The 16,821-nt window shown below is 26.4% G+C and overlaps 1 protein-coding gene across 5 annotated transcripts; it reads right to left on the bottom strand.

The window, feature by feature from the left end:
- Positions 1–3,048: 3,048 nt before the first annotated feature.
- Positions 3,049–16,692, bottom strand: LOC105251077 (cGMP-dependent protein kinase, isozyme 1-like). Of its 5 annotated transcripts, XM_011257594.3 has the most exons (14): positions 13,615–13,826; positions 8,610–8,985; positions 7,822–7,967; positions 7,091–7,365; positions 6,669–6,811; positions 6,414–6,551; positions 6,052–6,230; positions 5,652–5,893; positions 4,986–5,309; positions 4,380–4,611; positions 4,123–4,229; positions 3,707–3,946; positions 3,354–3,420; positions 3,049–3,220 (listed from the first exon to the last, which is right to left on the bottom strand). In XM_011257594.3, exons 3-14 carry the CDS (start codon positions 7,921–7,923, stop codon positions 3,125–3,127), a joined length of 2,145 nt encoding a protein of 714 aa, XP_011255896.1. In that variant the 5' UTR covers positions 7,924–7,967; positions 8,610–8,985; positions 13,615–13,826; the 3' UTR covers positions 3,049–3,124. The 5 variants fall into 5 exon arrangements, with proteins under 5 accessions (XP_011255896.1, XP_011255894.1, XP_011255899.1 ...); XM_011257592.3 differs by lacking the exons at positions 8,610–8,985; positions 13,615–13,826 and adding an exon at positions 16,062–16,692; XM_011257597.3 differs by lacking the exons at positions 8,610–8,985; positions 13,615–13,826 and adding an exon at positions 16,449–16,692.
- Between the last annotated feature and the right edge of the window lie 129 nt (positions 16,693–16,821).

Below are 16,821 nucleotides of genomic sequence, written 5' to 3'. Positions count from 1 at the left end.
AAGTTGATGGTTGTGAGTCAAGTGCGTGAGTCATTTCGTTTCGTTTTGTTTCGGTGTAAAAAGTTCAAAGAAGATATCGCAAGAATTGTAAACCATAAATAATTAATGGCAAATTTTCAAATTTCGTATCGTTCTTGAATAAATTTTGATTATATTGAAAATATCGGGAAGTGCGTTTAGAATATAATTGAATATTGTATGAAACTAGATAAGTCATAATACCATTTCCGAGACGTGTTGTTTCTAATACGAAAAGTTTAAACAAGATATCGCGAAATTAATAACAGGTTACTGTCTTTACTTATCGCTCAGGGATAAATTTTGGTAGCATTATCGAGAAGTGTATCTACAACATTGAGTATATTCTGTGACGATATCAGATCGTGTGTCAAGGAGCAACGTCATAATGACGTAGTCGACGACGTGCAAAATTATGTTACACTTCCCTTCGTTTCGTGTGTTTAAAGAAGTTTAAAGATAGCATCGCAAGGATTCTAAGCCGTAAGATTAACGTCAAATTGCAATTTTATACGCTCTTGAATATCAAGTTTGTGTATATTAAGAAGTATGTTTATAAATCAAATGGGATTAGTTCATGTTGAAAATTAAGGCAAGGAATGCGATGTAATTTTTGGGACGTTTCGTTTCGTTTCTAGTGTGAAAAATTTAAAGAAGGCATCGTGAAAATCATAAAATTAATGGCAGATCGCTTTATTTAATGTTTGAATAAATTTTAATTATATTAAGAATATCGGAAAATACATCTATGACATTAAATATTCTGGGTGACGCGAGAGGGAGGCACCAGATCACGCGCGCCAAAAGTTTAACGTAGTAATGACGCAGTTTCCGGGACGCGATGAGATGTACTACGTCTTGTTTCGTTTAATTTATAAAATAAGTGCGTGCAAAAGTGAATTTTCTTGTGTAAAGTTTAAGAAAAGTGCGTAAAAATGAAGCTCCTGTACTTCGTATCCACGACCGCATGGAATCACATCATTGCAACCATCATCAAGTCACACGGATCGATATTATGAGTATGTATATAACCTTCATTTCAAAAACTTGCGACTTTACCAAATAATAAACTTCTATTAATTGTTTTAAATTTCTGAATTTTTTTCAGGGTAAATTTAGTTCGGATCTTGAGGAATAATGATTTTTTTCATCGACAGCGAGGTAAACAATACATTATTTATTATATAATTATTTTTTATAAATATTTATTATAAAATTATTTATTATATACATTTTATATTGCAATTACTATAGCCGTTAAATGTTCGCGGAAGGGGGAGGGACTGTTTATATTATTGTTTTATTTTTTACTTGGCTTATAAATAATATTGTTTTAAAAACAGTGAGAAGTATTTCCTGATTTATTATATTTTTAGTCATCATTACCATTGATATAAATCATACAGGAACATCATACAGTTATTACTGTAAATTACATGGGAAAGTAAATTACATAAATAACATTTATAAATTCTCTCTTTCTCTCGTTTTAATGTTTAAATATTTATAAACATATACACTAACGTTTCGAGAACATTTTTAATTAATTATCGTTTATGTCAATATTGAAGTAAAGAAAAAGATAATTAATAATCCTACTACTTATATATATATATATATATATATATATATATATATATATACAGAATAATAAAAATATAAAACGATAAAAATTATTTGAGCTTATCTTATTATGCTTTAATATGTACAGATAATATTATAATTATATTGGCATCCTAATCACAGAAATTATTCAATACAAATTCATTCCTCATAATCCTATAGATATTTATCAAAATTTCTTATATATCAGGAGATAATCTTTTATTTAAAAATTAATAAAAATTAAATTTGCAAATATATAAATCTATTTTAAATAAAACATATAATAATATTTAATCAGTAAAAAAATAAAATAAGCAAAAAATGTAAGATAAAAAACATATAACATATAATAACATTATTATTATATATTTATATTGTTATTATATTTATATTGATTAGTGTTTTATAGTAATCATTATGTGCATAAGTTTAATGTTTGATGTATACTGTACAAATGAATAAAACTACATATTAAATTTTATCTATTTTATCAATATTAAAAAATATTTAGGAAATATAAAAAATATTTAGGAAATATAAAAAATATTTAAAAAATTATTAAGGAAAGATATATTCAGAAATTACAATTTAAAAAGAGGAGAAAACATGCATACAGATAATAATTATAAAATTGTTTATTTCAAAATGTAACATTATTATTTTACGATTATGTGCTTCATGTGATCAAACACGTTAATAAAATTCCAATCATGTTTATAACTTAAAATTATTGTTATGATTAGAAAGGATATAATCAGCACATCACACATATACATATGTATATTCACACACACGTAATATCGTATTATTGATTTTTCTGTATAAAACAGAGTATCGCGTTAGAAGAATACGTATATTCATCTTTAATTATGTGCAAGGTACATCGGAATCTCAATAATTATTTACGAAAATATAATTTTTTACGTTATCGTATATGCATAATTTTCTTTTATTCTTTATAAATTAATTGCCTTATATTATACATGTATAAGAACTGAAAAACTTAATAATTGTATAAGTATAAATTAGCAATATTATTTTAATTAGCGCAATATTTTTTGTGTTTTAATTACTTTTAACAAGTTTTAAAAATAATTGTAGAGAGAAGAAATTTTATAGTTTTATAAAAAGTGAATTATATATATATATATATATATATATATATATATATATATATATATATAACCCACAAAATTCAAAGTAAAAATTTTTCGCGGAAAATACTACGTAACTACTACTTATTAACTAATTAATAATTGATATTGCAAATCATTGACAAATTAGAAATGTTAATTCGTTTATGTAACAACTTATTCTTATATTTTGAAATTCTATCGATATTATTACTTTCGTATTTTTATCACATTATTTTTTGATAGTTAATAAAAGACTGATATTTTTTGATTATTAAAATAAATCAAGAAAACTTTTTTTATAACAAAAGATCGTGTTATATTTTTATATCTATTATTTAGTTATTATATCGAGATAACATTTATTCTTAAAATTCGATATCCCAACCGGAAAACTCATCTGGTGGAATGTCACGATCTGGTGGATATCTTTCGAAATTCCGTGTATCGAGTTGATGTCGCACCTGAAAACGTATAAATAAAATAAACTTTTATATTAATGCAAGATTTTTTCTTATAAATAATAAGAATAAATTAAAGCGATGCGTGTTGCTTGAATAATTCCCTAAAAGTTGATGTAAAATCACGATAACATACCGTTGGTACAATGGGAGCTGGTAAAGCTAATCTTTGAAGTGCTTGCCAGTTGAATCCGGAAAACCATCTGTTAAAAGAACAAAAATAGGAATTATATTTATCATTTTGTATTTATCTTTAACCTTTCACTTAATCTTATCTTATCTTAATATAATCTGATTATTATATGTACACGAAATATCTCTCTTTTAAAATTTTATAAAATATTTTTATATATATAAATATTTTTATTTAAATATATATAAAACATCTATTAAAAATACATACTTATTAATTTATAAAATATTTTTTAAATGTTTATATATACATGTTGTTTTTTTCTACCTTATAATCATTTTTTTTTAAGAACTTACTTGTGATCGCGAATATCTTGTATTCCGTTTCGTTGATAACCTAATCGTTCCGAGGGACTTAAACGAAGTAGCTTCTTAATGAGATTATTAGCGTTTTTATTAACAATGCTTGGTATACCGATCACCTCAATTCCTTTCAAGATTTTATTATAAGTAGTCATATGATCGGATCCTCGGAAAGGCGGTTTACCGATGAGAAGCTCGTGCGTTAAGATACCGAGGGCCCAATAATCCACCGCCCTTTCGAAATCGAAAAATAAACGCAATAAAAATACATTAAAAATATATTAAATATATATTCAAAATATATTCAAAATATATTAAATATATATTCAAAATATATTAAGAATATATTAAAAACTGAAGGCAAAGAAATAGTTAAATAGTAAACATAAAGATAAGCTTAAATCTTTTACCTATCGTGCCCTTTATTCAAAATAATTTCCGGTGCGACGTATTCAGGTGTGCCGGCAAACGTCCATAATTTGGCCGGACCAATTTTTTTACTAAAGCCAAAGTCCACCTATTGCAAATTGTTTAAAATTTAAATTATTTAATATATAAATATATTTAATATAATTTAATATATAAATTTATTTAAATTATTAATATTACTTTTGCTATAATACTTTTATAATTGGAAATTAAGCGAATTAATAATCGAGTGTCTCACCAACTTTAAGTAACCGCGCATGTCCAGCATAAGATTTTCGGGTTTAAGATCGCGATAAACAATATTTAATGAATGGAGATGATCGAGAGCTTCCACTACGCAACCGACCATGAATTGTGCGGTAGCGTCATCGAAGCAGCGTCTCTTTTGCAGGGTCGTCCATACATCTCCCCCGAGACATACTTCCATTAGGAAATAGACGTATTTATTATCCTTGTATGTCTGATAAAGCCTGAAATGTAAAATTATATTAATTTCTATCAGATTTCAGAATGATTTTATTTAGAAATTCTTATATATAATTATTAGAATTTGTTGGGGCGAAATATCATGTTTCAACTTCTTTAAATATCTTTATTGTAAATTTTATGATAAACAATTATTTTCAATCTTTGCCTAAATTAGTAGATTAATTTTTAGAATTATTTTCAATTTTAAAAAATTTGATATTTCATAGATTGATCAAAATATTATATTTATTTTAATGTTAATAAACTAAACATTGCGTATTTTTCACAAACAAAAATAATATTTTGATTATTTCATATTATAGATTGATTTTAATTTATTAAAATAAATATAAAAACCAAATTTTTTACAACTTACTTGCATATGAATGGCGAATCGCACGCCTGCATAATGTGTTTTTCGTTTAGCACATGCTCTTGTTGTTGTTGCTCGACCATGACCTTCTTTTTGAGTTTCTTCAAAGCGAAACTTTTGTTCGAATCAGATCTAAGCGTAACTAATTCGACGCGACCAAATCCACCAACTCCTAACGTTCCTCTCGTCTCGAGATCGGCTAAGGTCAAATTTGCATATTCATTAGTCCACTTTTTCGGAGTTAATGAACGCTTCTGCTGCTCATACTCTGCTAACCAGTCCTTGTTACGAATTTCGTCCAGACTGCCCAGGTAGTTTAAGAATGACCTGACAATTTTTTGAATTATTATATTATTGTATTTTCAATAGATAGAAAAAATACATTCCCTCTCTTATTGAATCACATTATTTATTAATTAAAATATGAATATTTTTTCGTAAATAAAACAAAAAGATATTCGTAATTGTTCCTTAAAATAAATGTAAATATAAGAGAATTTTATTATGAGCTTGCAATTCTGTCATTTATAATTAAAATAACTAAATTTAATTATTCATAAAATAATTAAATTTTTCAATTCTCCCATTTTGGCATAAAGTAAATGTAAAACAAAAATTCTACATTGTTGCACGTTTTAAATAAATTACGTGTATAATAATCGGACTCACGTTCTATCCAATGTCAGACATTCGACACCAGGTGCAAGCGCAATTGCGTTGGCACGTCGTTCACCCCCGTCATCATAGAGAGCCAATTCACCAAAATAATCTCCTTTGCCGAGAACAACGAGTTCTTCTTCGCCTCCGTATTCGGTATCCTTAGTGATACGTACGTTACCACCACTGATCATATAAAATTTCTCACCTTTTTCGCCTTGCCGCAATATTTTTGCTCCAGCCGGAAAAAATTCCTAAAGAGAGATATTATTATAATAAATAGATAAATATAATTAATATTATTAATAGATAAATAGATTATTATAATATTCTTAATTTTTTTTTATTAGTTATATTATAAATGAGAAATTTTCAGCAGTGATATAATAACATCTTTTCAATATTTCCTTACTATTCTTATAAGATCAGATATTTTCGCGAGCACATGATCCTTGGGTTCGGGCAGTTTTTGAAGAACGGAAACGCGTTGAAGAAAACGGATATTGCTTTCCAATTGTTCTTGGGCTGTTCTCATCATTATAGTGAGAAATACTGATCTGTCCAACACCCATACTTTTCCATTTGTCTTTACTGAAATAACATAAAATTGAACAAATTTTAATTCAGGAAGCAGCATTACGATTTACAGGAATGTCTATGCTTAATATTTATTATGAATTTTACAATTATTTTCACACACACACACACACGCATATATTATTTAAAAATTTTGTTTCATAACTTAGATATTGATTACATTTTTTTATTGTTTACCGTTGATAGAACGAAGCCTTTTTGTATTATACAATAGAGCGAGCTCTCCAAATGCAATTCCTGGCCCGAAGCGTCTTTGAAATTTACTTCCTTCGTAAATTTCAAACTCTCCCTCCGCGGATACATATAAATGTGAGCCTACGAACAAACAATTATATAGCATTAAATAATATTTAATATTTAACTCTGTGTGTTAGATATTAGTGATATATAATATTATTTCAATCACTATATGATATAAAAATTAATGTATACCTATGTCACCTTCCCGGATGACTAGAGTATCAGCTAGAATTTGTTTGGGATACATTGCAGAGACGAGTGCTTCAACTTGATTCTCTTCGAGATTACCTAGAAATTCATTCTCCAAAATGGCTCTTTTAATTTGTCTCGCACTCCTATAAATAAAACAGAAATAGTTATGTTTTCCTTTGTCAAAAAGTGTGTTAATAATAATTAACTAAAAGATATGTATATTTTTTTAAAAAAATTACATGATATATAGTAAATAATTAATATTTTAATTATAAATTTACTTTTTAATTATAACATTGTCTTTTTTTAATACTATAGTTGCTAAAAATAATATAAAAAATTGCTAATAATTATATAAAAATATACTATTAATTACAATTATTTATTATATTAATATTTACTAATATATTCTATGTGATCACCTGGCATCTTTTTCGTATACGGGTGTAGGCGCCGAGGGTGGCGTCGGCGTTCTTCCAATGACGCCACCCCTTGGATTATTTACGTGCTGTTCATTATTTTCGATAACAGTTGCATTTCCTAATCTGGATGGTTCTTGATGCGTGAGATTATTGGCCTGAGATGGCGACGGTGATATTGTAGACTGTGTGGATGATGTGGATGATGGTGGACCGCTGCCATTTATAATTGGCGTAGAATACTGAGTATGGGTGCCGAATATTGGATTATACGGTATCTAATAGAAGAAATTAAAATGATACAACGTAATCTTTAAGAATTGCTTGATGTAACAAATAAATAAAGCAAATTTTTATTGTTTACGTTTTTTTAACTACTTATTTTCTTAAGAGTATTTTTTTAAATTATTAATTATATCTATAAAAATTTGAGATTAATCAATTTATTAATATTTATATTTGAATTAAAATATTTTATATTAAAATTGACTTTATAATTATAATTATAATTATAAATTTTATCTATAATTATAATTTCATAATAATTCAATAATAATTTCAATAATAATTTAGTTTTTCTATATGTTTTACAAAATTTAGAAATTGATTTGATACATTTGAATTCTTCTAAATTAAAAGAGCATAACTCCACAAATCTATCGTGCAATTTTATAAAAATGCAAAAAATTTTTTCAACAATTAAATGATTTGCTTATATATTACATAGGACTTACAACGCCTACAAAATTATTAGATTCCTTGTGGCCCGGCGGAAGGGTAACATTAATGCTACGCTTTTCCGGAATGATGCTTTTTGGAAAGCAAGAAAACTTCATGTTATCTTCATCCAATGCATGTCCAAAACAAATCCTTTTGACGCCTGAAAAAGAGAAACATATTTTTTTTTAATATTTATTAATAAGTAATATTAAAATTTGACATTTTTTTCATTTAATTTGAAAGAAAAAATATTATAAATTTATATTATAGAGATAGAGAGAGAAATAAAAAATATAGCGCATAAGGAAAAAATTCGTGATATTACAGATATTAATTATAAAAAATATTATATACAAGAATCTTTATAAAATATAGATACATCGTGTGAAGAAGAACTTAATGAACATCAACTTTTTCTTAATACTTTGTTATCAATGCATTGCCATATCTATATTGTCATATGTCAATTTTAAAAAGTAATTCTTATTGATAAATTCTGTAGGTAGAAAAAAATTTCTCTATTTATTTTTAAAATCAAATTTTTGCAAAATAATCATTTGTCTACAGAACAATTAATTTACTCAAATAAAGAGATTACTCAGAATAATGTATTTAGATAATGTGTAGAATAATGTAATTTGACTAATTTAATCTTATCTTAAATTTAAAATTATGCATAATTTTTAGAATCAAAGTATCTCTTTAATTATTGTGTACCTTTTAAAGTTTCATTGAATTGATTATAATTGTACGCGAATAAAAAATATACAGAAATGCTAAAAGAATTATTTTAATCACTCACTTTTTCGCGTCACGTTTATTTCTTCATAGAAGAATTTAACAAAATTCACTCTTCAATATCGCTTGATATTATGAGATACTTATAATTAATATTCTATTTCTTTGTCGAATACTTCGATTCGTTCGGATTGAGTTCATCAGACTATTTCATTTTTCGTGATACACAGTTTTCATGCGACTATTCATTCTCGATGCGAGAATCGATTCCACACCAGTCACATGCTTATGCTAATGGTGGTGTTTGGTGCACGTGATGTATTGTACCTTGACGTCATAATGCATTAGCACATGCTCATGATGAGAATATTCTCGACTTTACGAAGTTTGATTATCTTCCTCTTTAAAGTTTTCATTTCACAGCAATTTTTCTGAGAGCACTATAAAGATGTTAAAAAATTCAAAATGTACATATTACAAATACTGTAATATATGTAAAGTCTGTTTGCAATTATAATTATGAATTTATAACTTGCATTATCATGTTTGATATTTTTCAGTATTTTGAAATGACTTATAATTATTTGTAATATTTTATGTATAATAATATATATAAATAAGAATATATAAAAAAGAAAATTTTAAGATTTATAGTAGAAAGACCGCCTTGTATTTAAATAGATTAAATTAATTTTAGTAGTAAATTATCTATTTCATATATTTCAGTTAATCGTAAAATAAATATATTTAAAAAGTTCAATCTGACAAAGACCAGTGTCAAAGTGATGTAAAATTTTTCAAGATACTTTGAGAGAAAGAGAATTTTCAGCTCATTTGTTTATCTAAGAGCATGTTTTATAAAATTAGATAATGTATATGTGTATATTCTGTATATGTATCTCATTTCGAGTTATGTGACACATTGTGTGACACATTGTGTGATGATAAGAATATTTTCGATTTTAGCAAGTATAGGCATTCTATATTCTTTACCAACATAATACTTCTTTTTACCAACAAAAACTCATACAACTCGATTCATTGTTCTGTGCAGTAGTACTCTTTCAGAAAAGATCTGTGACAAGGTTCGCGCTTATCTTTTGTGAAGCATTTCGATAATTCAGGCCACGCGTCGCGTCATCATGTTGCTGTTGATCGCGATGCGATTCAGCGATATATTGTCAGTTTTATTGTAATTTTTCGCAAAGTACATGCGATATTGTATCTATTTACTTCTAATTTTTCTGATAATATTTGATGAGAATTGCGCGAGTTCGCTTTATTATGTAAAATATGTAAAAAATATGTAAAAAAAACGCAACAATTTCAAGTTAATATTTTTTAAAAGCCTTCATTATTCGTAAAATTTGAAAAATTATAATTATACCGTTAGTTATTATTTCATATTGAAGAATATGAAATTGAATTTGATTCTCTTTTCTCTTATTAACATAACATATTATTTTTTTCACAATTTAAGAGTTAAAATATATATATTTAAAAAATAGAGATAAAAATATATTTGATATAAAATTAATTAAAGAGAAAATTTTGTTATAAATTTCCTTTATTCATAAAATTTTTGCCAAAATTGATATTATCCAATTGTTTACATAATTTAAAAATCCATTAATTTAAGAAATATTCACTCAAAAAGATTAATTAAATAACTTATTAATTATCGAATATTATATATATATTTTCTTTTTACAAGATTTCAAAGCAATCTTTTATTATATAAAAATGAAGAATATTAATATTATTATTCAAATGTAAAATTCATTATGTAAAATTTTTTTTGCAAATTGCATAGATATTTTTTTATAATAGAATTTTATACAACTTCTCGAGCGAAGCGTCGTACAATTCTTCAATGATGCATGATCTCCTTATAAGATACAAGGTCGAGCCATACACACTATATCAGGATCATGATAACAATATTTGATTAAACACAAACGGGTAAACAATTGTCTAAACCTTAATTATAGCGCGTCTGCCAAACATATATTCGTTGCGACATACATGATAAACTTCACAGTGATTAATTAATTAATAATTGATATTCTACAAAAAAGTTTTTATAAACTTATTACCATATTTTTCCATTGAGTAATAAAAAAATATGCAACTATAAAACTATAGATTAATATCAAGTATAAGAGTATTACGAGTAATAAAAAAATATGTAACTATAAAATTATATCAAAAACATTTCGTGATTAGATTGCTGTTAAATAATTGAATTTAAGCCGCATTAGATCTTATTGCGCATCCAACCATAATAGTTATATAATGATAATAAACGAAGCGATTTATTATAATTATTATTAGTCTGAATAAATTATGTTTATGTAAAAAAAACAAAATATAAAGAAAATCTAGCATTTTTGATATTGTATAATAATATATGAATCAATTAAACTTTTTTATGTATGTTAAAATGTTATGTAATCAAAACTTCTTTATGTAATGTAAAATAAAAAGGTATTTCAGCTTCTAAAATAAAAAAATCTAAAATAAAAAAATTTCTGAAGAAAAGAGAATTACGTACGATAAGAAAAAGTTATAAAAAGTAATATAAAAAAGTAATATAAAAAATATAAAAAATAGTAATATAAATTTAAATATATTTAACTGATAATCATAAAATTTATTTGTCGACGCATTTGTAAGACAAATGTGTACAAATATATTCATATTATTACATTTGAAATAATTTAATAATATCAATCTAATAACGATTGTTTTTAAATCTCTTATAAATTTAGTCTGTGTGTGCATTCAATTTAAATATATGAGATATTATTTTTACTATACAGAATAATTTTATAAATGACTAAACTTTTTTCTTTTGTATGAAAATCATTCTAATTGTAATTCAAATATATTCTTTATTTGCTCAGTTATTATTTGCAAGATATTGTCATTACTTACTTGCACTTTTTCGCATTTTCAATATGTAATAAGCTTTTTATATTTATGTATTATGTGTGAAATTCAATTTCATTACATTTTTTCCGGAAAAAAATTACACATGTAAGATGAGAAAAACGAGAGCGAAAATGGCGAATGATTACACGCCAATGCACCATATGTTTAATACGAAATGACGTTTTCTGTTCCCTGATATAGCGATCATGCATTGTTAACAGCACGGAAATAATCTCGGAGATAATTGTAGTCACGCCTCGACACGATGTAGCTACGGTCGATTATAATGCGACAGTTCCTTTGTTTTTTTTTTACTTGTTTATGTAAAAATTGCGAGGTCGTGCAAGTTGCGGAAGCGTTGAGAATAAATGTCATGATATCGTAATTTGTTACACAATACGCGCTCGGTGTCGGTTTCCAGACGGAAAATACACGGGCAATGTTTAAAAGCGCGATCGTCGCGGTTGCGAAAAGTCGATTTCGTAACAAGAATAAGCGATAATCATTTTTAAAGATTGACCTTTAAAACATTTGTCATCAGAAATTATGTCTTTTAAACGAACGTATTGTTTGCGAACGATTATTACCCGGATTTTAACAGCTCTAACAATAAGTAGATTTCCAGAATATCTTGAGGCACAAGTGCTTTTTCTCGATTTGTCTAAAATTTTTTGATAACTTTGGATTCGCGATTCATTTAAAAATTTGATTTAGATTATTTTTTAATATTTATTAAAATGTTGTTTAACTAAATTATTTAATATTACTAGTTTCACGCTTTTGTTAAATTTCATTTTCATTTCTAAACTTATTAGGAATTAAGCATATGAATATAATCTGAATTCAAATTAAGAAGTCAAACTCTTTAAAATGTAAATATCCTTTTTATGTACTTTACAGTTTTACATATCTTACAGTGATTGTAAAACGTCTTTCTATATTTAGTCTTTAGCGAATATTTAGTCTTCTGTTTCATATTTCGTTACCTTACACGATACATTCATTTTTATGTCTCGCAAACATCTTATAACGTAATACGAACGTAATACGAACGTAATACGGGTTATTTATAATGTTAAGATAACAAGCAATTAAAGCACGTGTTAAACACTGCCCAATATTTTTTCGATATATGTATTTGCAAAGAGGTCTGAGCATATATTTTAAGTCGCGGACAATTAAGGCAACATTGTTTTAACAATTACATAGGCTCTTTATTACAGACGCGTTTAATCAACTGTCTCGACAAGCGTTATCGAGGTTAATTAACTTCACCCATGCATACGTATATACAATTGTAATATCTCTTAAGGTAACATGTGTGAATTTGTTACGCGCAGTTTTGTTTTCTTTGAAGGATAGGTAGTTATTTATTTTTTTTAATCATTTCCGGTTCATCATTCATCGCGCTTATCATCCAAATTATTTTGTATTCATGATAAACGGAAATATAAGTATAATAATGAAAGATAAAATGTAACTGTGCAATTACTATAATTAGTATTTATTTTGAAAAAAAAAATAGATTTTTGCTATAATAATTTTTGAAATTAATTTTTGAATATTAATTAGTTATAAAAAGAAAGTAATAAGATAATAGAGGACGAGATTAAGCTTTACATATAAGTTTTCAAAATATAAATATAATTTTTACATCTAAATAAATAACGCTCATGCCTTTTTTAACAAAAATTCAAGATTATGGATACAACTTTCTAAAAAAATAAGAAAAAACTTCAGGAAAAAATATTAAATATTATATATAATTTATATATTTTAGTTGCAAGAATATATATTTCAATTATTCCTACAAGATTGCATAATCAGGTTACCTAATATTCCAATACATATTTACGATCTCGTCGTGACACTGATGAAATAATGAAAAAACCTTATCACTTGGCTGGCTTTTTTCGATTATCAAAGTCGGAATGCAAGTCGCTCTTGAAATTTATCATTCTCAGAGGATATCAGAAACACGATCATCATTTCTGTGGATTGATTAGATAATTGATCGCGGATAAAAGTATCCGTGCGAAAATTCGAAACCTAACTTTGATTTTTCAATAAAGCAAACCTGCTGACGAGAAGCACGTTTCGCTTAGCGAGATTTATTAACACTTTTCGAAACTCACCCTTCAGGTTGACGTACGAAGTGCTTCAAGATGAATTAAAAATGCTCCGAAGACTAAAAAGCTTCGTCTCCGAAAAACGAAAAGGTAGATTAAGGAAAATTATGCACCTTCCGCGTGCATAATTTCGCAGAAATACGGTGAAATACAGATTTTTATTTTCAGCTATGACGACGGAGCTGCACCGTACGAATTCGCGTATTCGACTGATACCTCAAGTTCGACAAAGATGCAGAAATCTTATCTAGCCGATAACACAGAGTAGCGACAAGCAGTGTCAACAGGCAGGTATATGCGGCGCGCGAGCATCTTATCTAATGAGTCTATTCTCTTTCCATTAATAAGGCCACCTTCGCGCTCTTTGTTTCGAGCGTTCGCACGTACGATTGTAATTCTCAAGGAAAAATATTTTATTTTTCCTGTCGAGCAGCGATATTAACACTTGCTTAGTCAATCTTGCTCAACATGAATTGAAATTAATGTTTGAAAATTTCTGTTTTGTAATTATATTTTGCAGAATAAACAAAAAAATATAATTTATTATATATAGCTAATTTATTATATATAGCTAAAATTTGTCAAGAGTCCCGAGAAAATTATTCAATATAAAATTACTTGAATAAAAAATAATTTAAACTCAAAATACCGTGAAAGCTTATCATATGCATTTGCTATATATTTTTTTATAAATAATACTTATTAATTAAATTAAAATAATGTCTTATTAATTAAAATAATGTTTTATGTAAATTGAAAATAATATTAGTTTACAGTATAACAGTTTAAAATGTAATATGATGCTAATGCAATTCAAGGAAAAGTGATTATGATTTTTTTTCATATTATTTGTAATAATTTATAGGTATTCTCTTTTATATTGATTAATTTATATTGATATAATGCTTAGTATCATTAATTATATGTACAAGTTTATTAAAATGAGTTTATTAAAATAAGTTTTTAAAATGAAAGTTTGAATATAGAATAATTATTTTTTATGAATAATGACATTTGTTTATGCTGAGTCAATATAATGATTCAGCAATGTCTTCATGCTCACATTAGTGAACGAATGTTTTTGTATACACGTGTGTAAAATTTTCTATATATTTTAGTAACAGTTTAGTAATATTATAACACTGCAAATTCAATGATAATTCAACATGTGACTCGAGAATGTGCATGTGCTTTAAATTATCGTTCATTTTAAGCATGTGTCAATAACAATGTAAGTGACATTTCAACACAATATTATTATAAATATAAATGCTCAAATATCTGTTCATCAATTATCATGTATGGTATTATGTTTGAAAATATTGTTCTCGTCTTGTTGCCAAAATCATTTTCGCATTTGTAAAATTTTGAAAGTCATTTGTTTCCTCTCTTTGAAGCGTTTTAAATAATTAATATTATCGATTAATATTTAACAATTTCATAAAAAACTGTTAATTAGCTCGCAAACAATTGATAACTCTGTCTAGTTTTATATTTCCTATATTCTTATCTACAAAATAATGATCTTTTATCGTCTGTTGCTTTTATCATGTTCACTCGTTGTATCTTAATTTTTTTTAACAACCATGATAAGCGTTTCCAAATACTTTTATTTATTCTGTTTTAATACTTTTTAAGCAACTAGAAATAATTTAATAAATCTTGTTATTGTTAATTTCTTTTTGAGTGTGATCACGTTACTCTATTACTTATCTGTATGCTTTAATTCACTAAGTGAACAATTGCGTTCTTTTTTTCTTATCATCATCTACTTTTTATTAACATCATTATTATCATTAGATAACGGAAGCAAATGATTCATTTGGATTGTAATATCCGCTATATTTAAAAAAAAGATTAAAATTTAAGTTATTGTTTTACATCTAAATATTTCTACTATAATTAATTAGTCGCAATTATCATATTTGCTTAAATGTTGTATCATCTCTCTGATAATTTTAGTAATATTGATTTAAAATTTTTCTGCTTTTTCAAATTTAAAATTGATTATTCTTGTGTTAAGTAATAAATTACGATAAAAAAAGATTATTATATATAAAATTCTTACATATTTTGAAAAATATATTACATTTGCTTTTATACATGAGCAATTTGTAAAGTATTACGCAAGCAATTTAGTAAGTTTTAATTATATTTAAATTCAGATTATGTCAAGTCGTGACATTATCAGATAGAAAATAAATATTATTAACAAAGCTCTTAAAGCGCAAATGAATTTTATTCTTTCGACTTTATATCGCTAAAAAAAAAAAAAAAAAAAAACGCTAAAAATGTAATAACTCAAAACCTAACATTTTTATCTTCGCGTTTTTAAAACTGCAAATGTTTTACACGTGGCGAATGATAAGCGCATATAATCGCACATAAACGCATAATTTAACCGGAAATACTTGCCTCTTGCACGTCATCATAATTTAACCGGAAATACTTGCCTCTTGCACGTCACAATTCCATTCGTTGCGTTATTAATTTATTTTTGATCATATGTTGAGGTATAGATGTAAAATATTTCACTCTAGATACGTCTGTCCTCAAAAAGACACATTCACATTTTTTTCTATCTGATTGTTCTTAATCACACAATAATTGTTTATCATTTAATCGTGAATTAAGAAAAATTCAATAAGATAATTGAAATCCAATTATATTTAATAGTTCGATCACGTCACACCAAGTTTTGTCATCGACAGTTCAAATTTATAATTAGATTGACATTTTACTAACAAATATTTCTGTATCGTTGTACGAATTATCTTCGAAACGGACAGATCATTTTTTTTTATTACAAATTAGTCTGACGCAATAGAGAAAATTCATACCGGGTGTTAATAACTGCCGTCTAAATTAATTTATTAGACACATCTGTATCGTCGAAAACAACTTCCTTCCACGATGAACGACGCGGCAGTTGTATCAATAAAACGTTCACTTAACAGCTTTTCTTGATATCAAATTCTATGCGTGTCAAGCTTATCGGCTTCACCGATCCGAGCCGAAAAGTGCTGATAGATGAAATAACTCTCGTGCTATCGACAGGCCAGCCTCGGTGCCACTAACAGAAAAATACGCTCACGTTTCCCGCGGTGGTAGATACGATTGGCAATGTGGGGGTATTGGTAATTATCATCGTTTGGCACTTATCTGTACGATATTGGGTACGTGTTCAAGTTGAATTGTAATTTTACATTTGCT

The sequence above is a fragment of the Camponotus floridanus genome, unplaced genomic scaffold (assembly GCF_003227725.1).
Source record: "Camponotus floridanus strain SB8 unplaced genomic scaffold, Cflo_v7.5 scaffold6, whole genome shotgun sequence".
In the NCBI taxonomy this organism is placed as follows: Eukaryota; Metazoa; Arthropoda; class Insecta; order Hymenoptera; family Formicidae; genus Camponotus; species Camponotus floridanus.
This window is presented reverse-complemented; position numbering and strand designations above follow the sequence as displayed.

Bases quoted from the DNA above. Each gene is read 5' to 3' on its own strand.
- LOC105251077 (XM_011257592.3), bottom strand. From the start codon at position 7,923: ATGAAGTTTTCTTGCTTTCCAAAAAGCATCATTCCGGAAAAGCGTAGC. The intron at 6,552-6,668 runs GTATACATTAAT...GTTTGTTCGTAG, and splicing joins CATCCGGGAAGGTGACATAG to GCTCACATTTATATGTATCC. The intron at 4,612-4,985 runs GTAAGTTGTAAA...TTTACATTTCAG, and splicing joins GATTCGCCATTCATATGCAA to GCTTTATCAGACATACAAGG.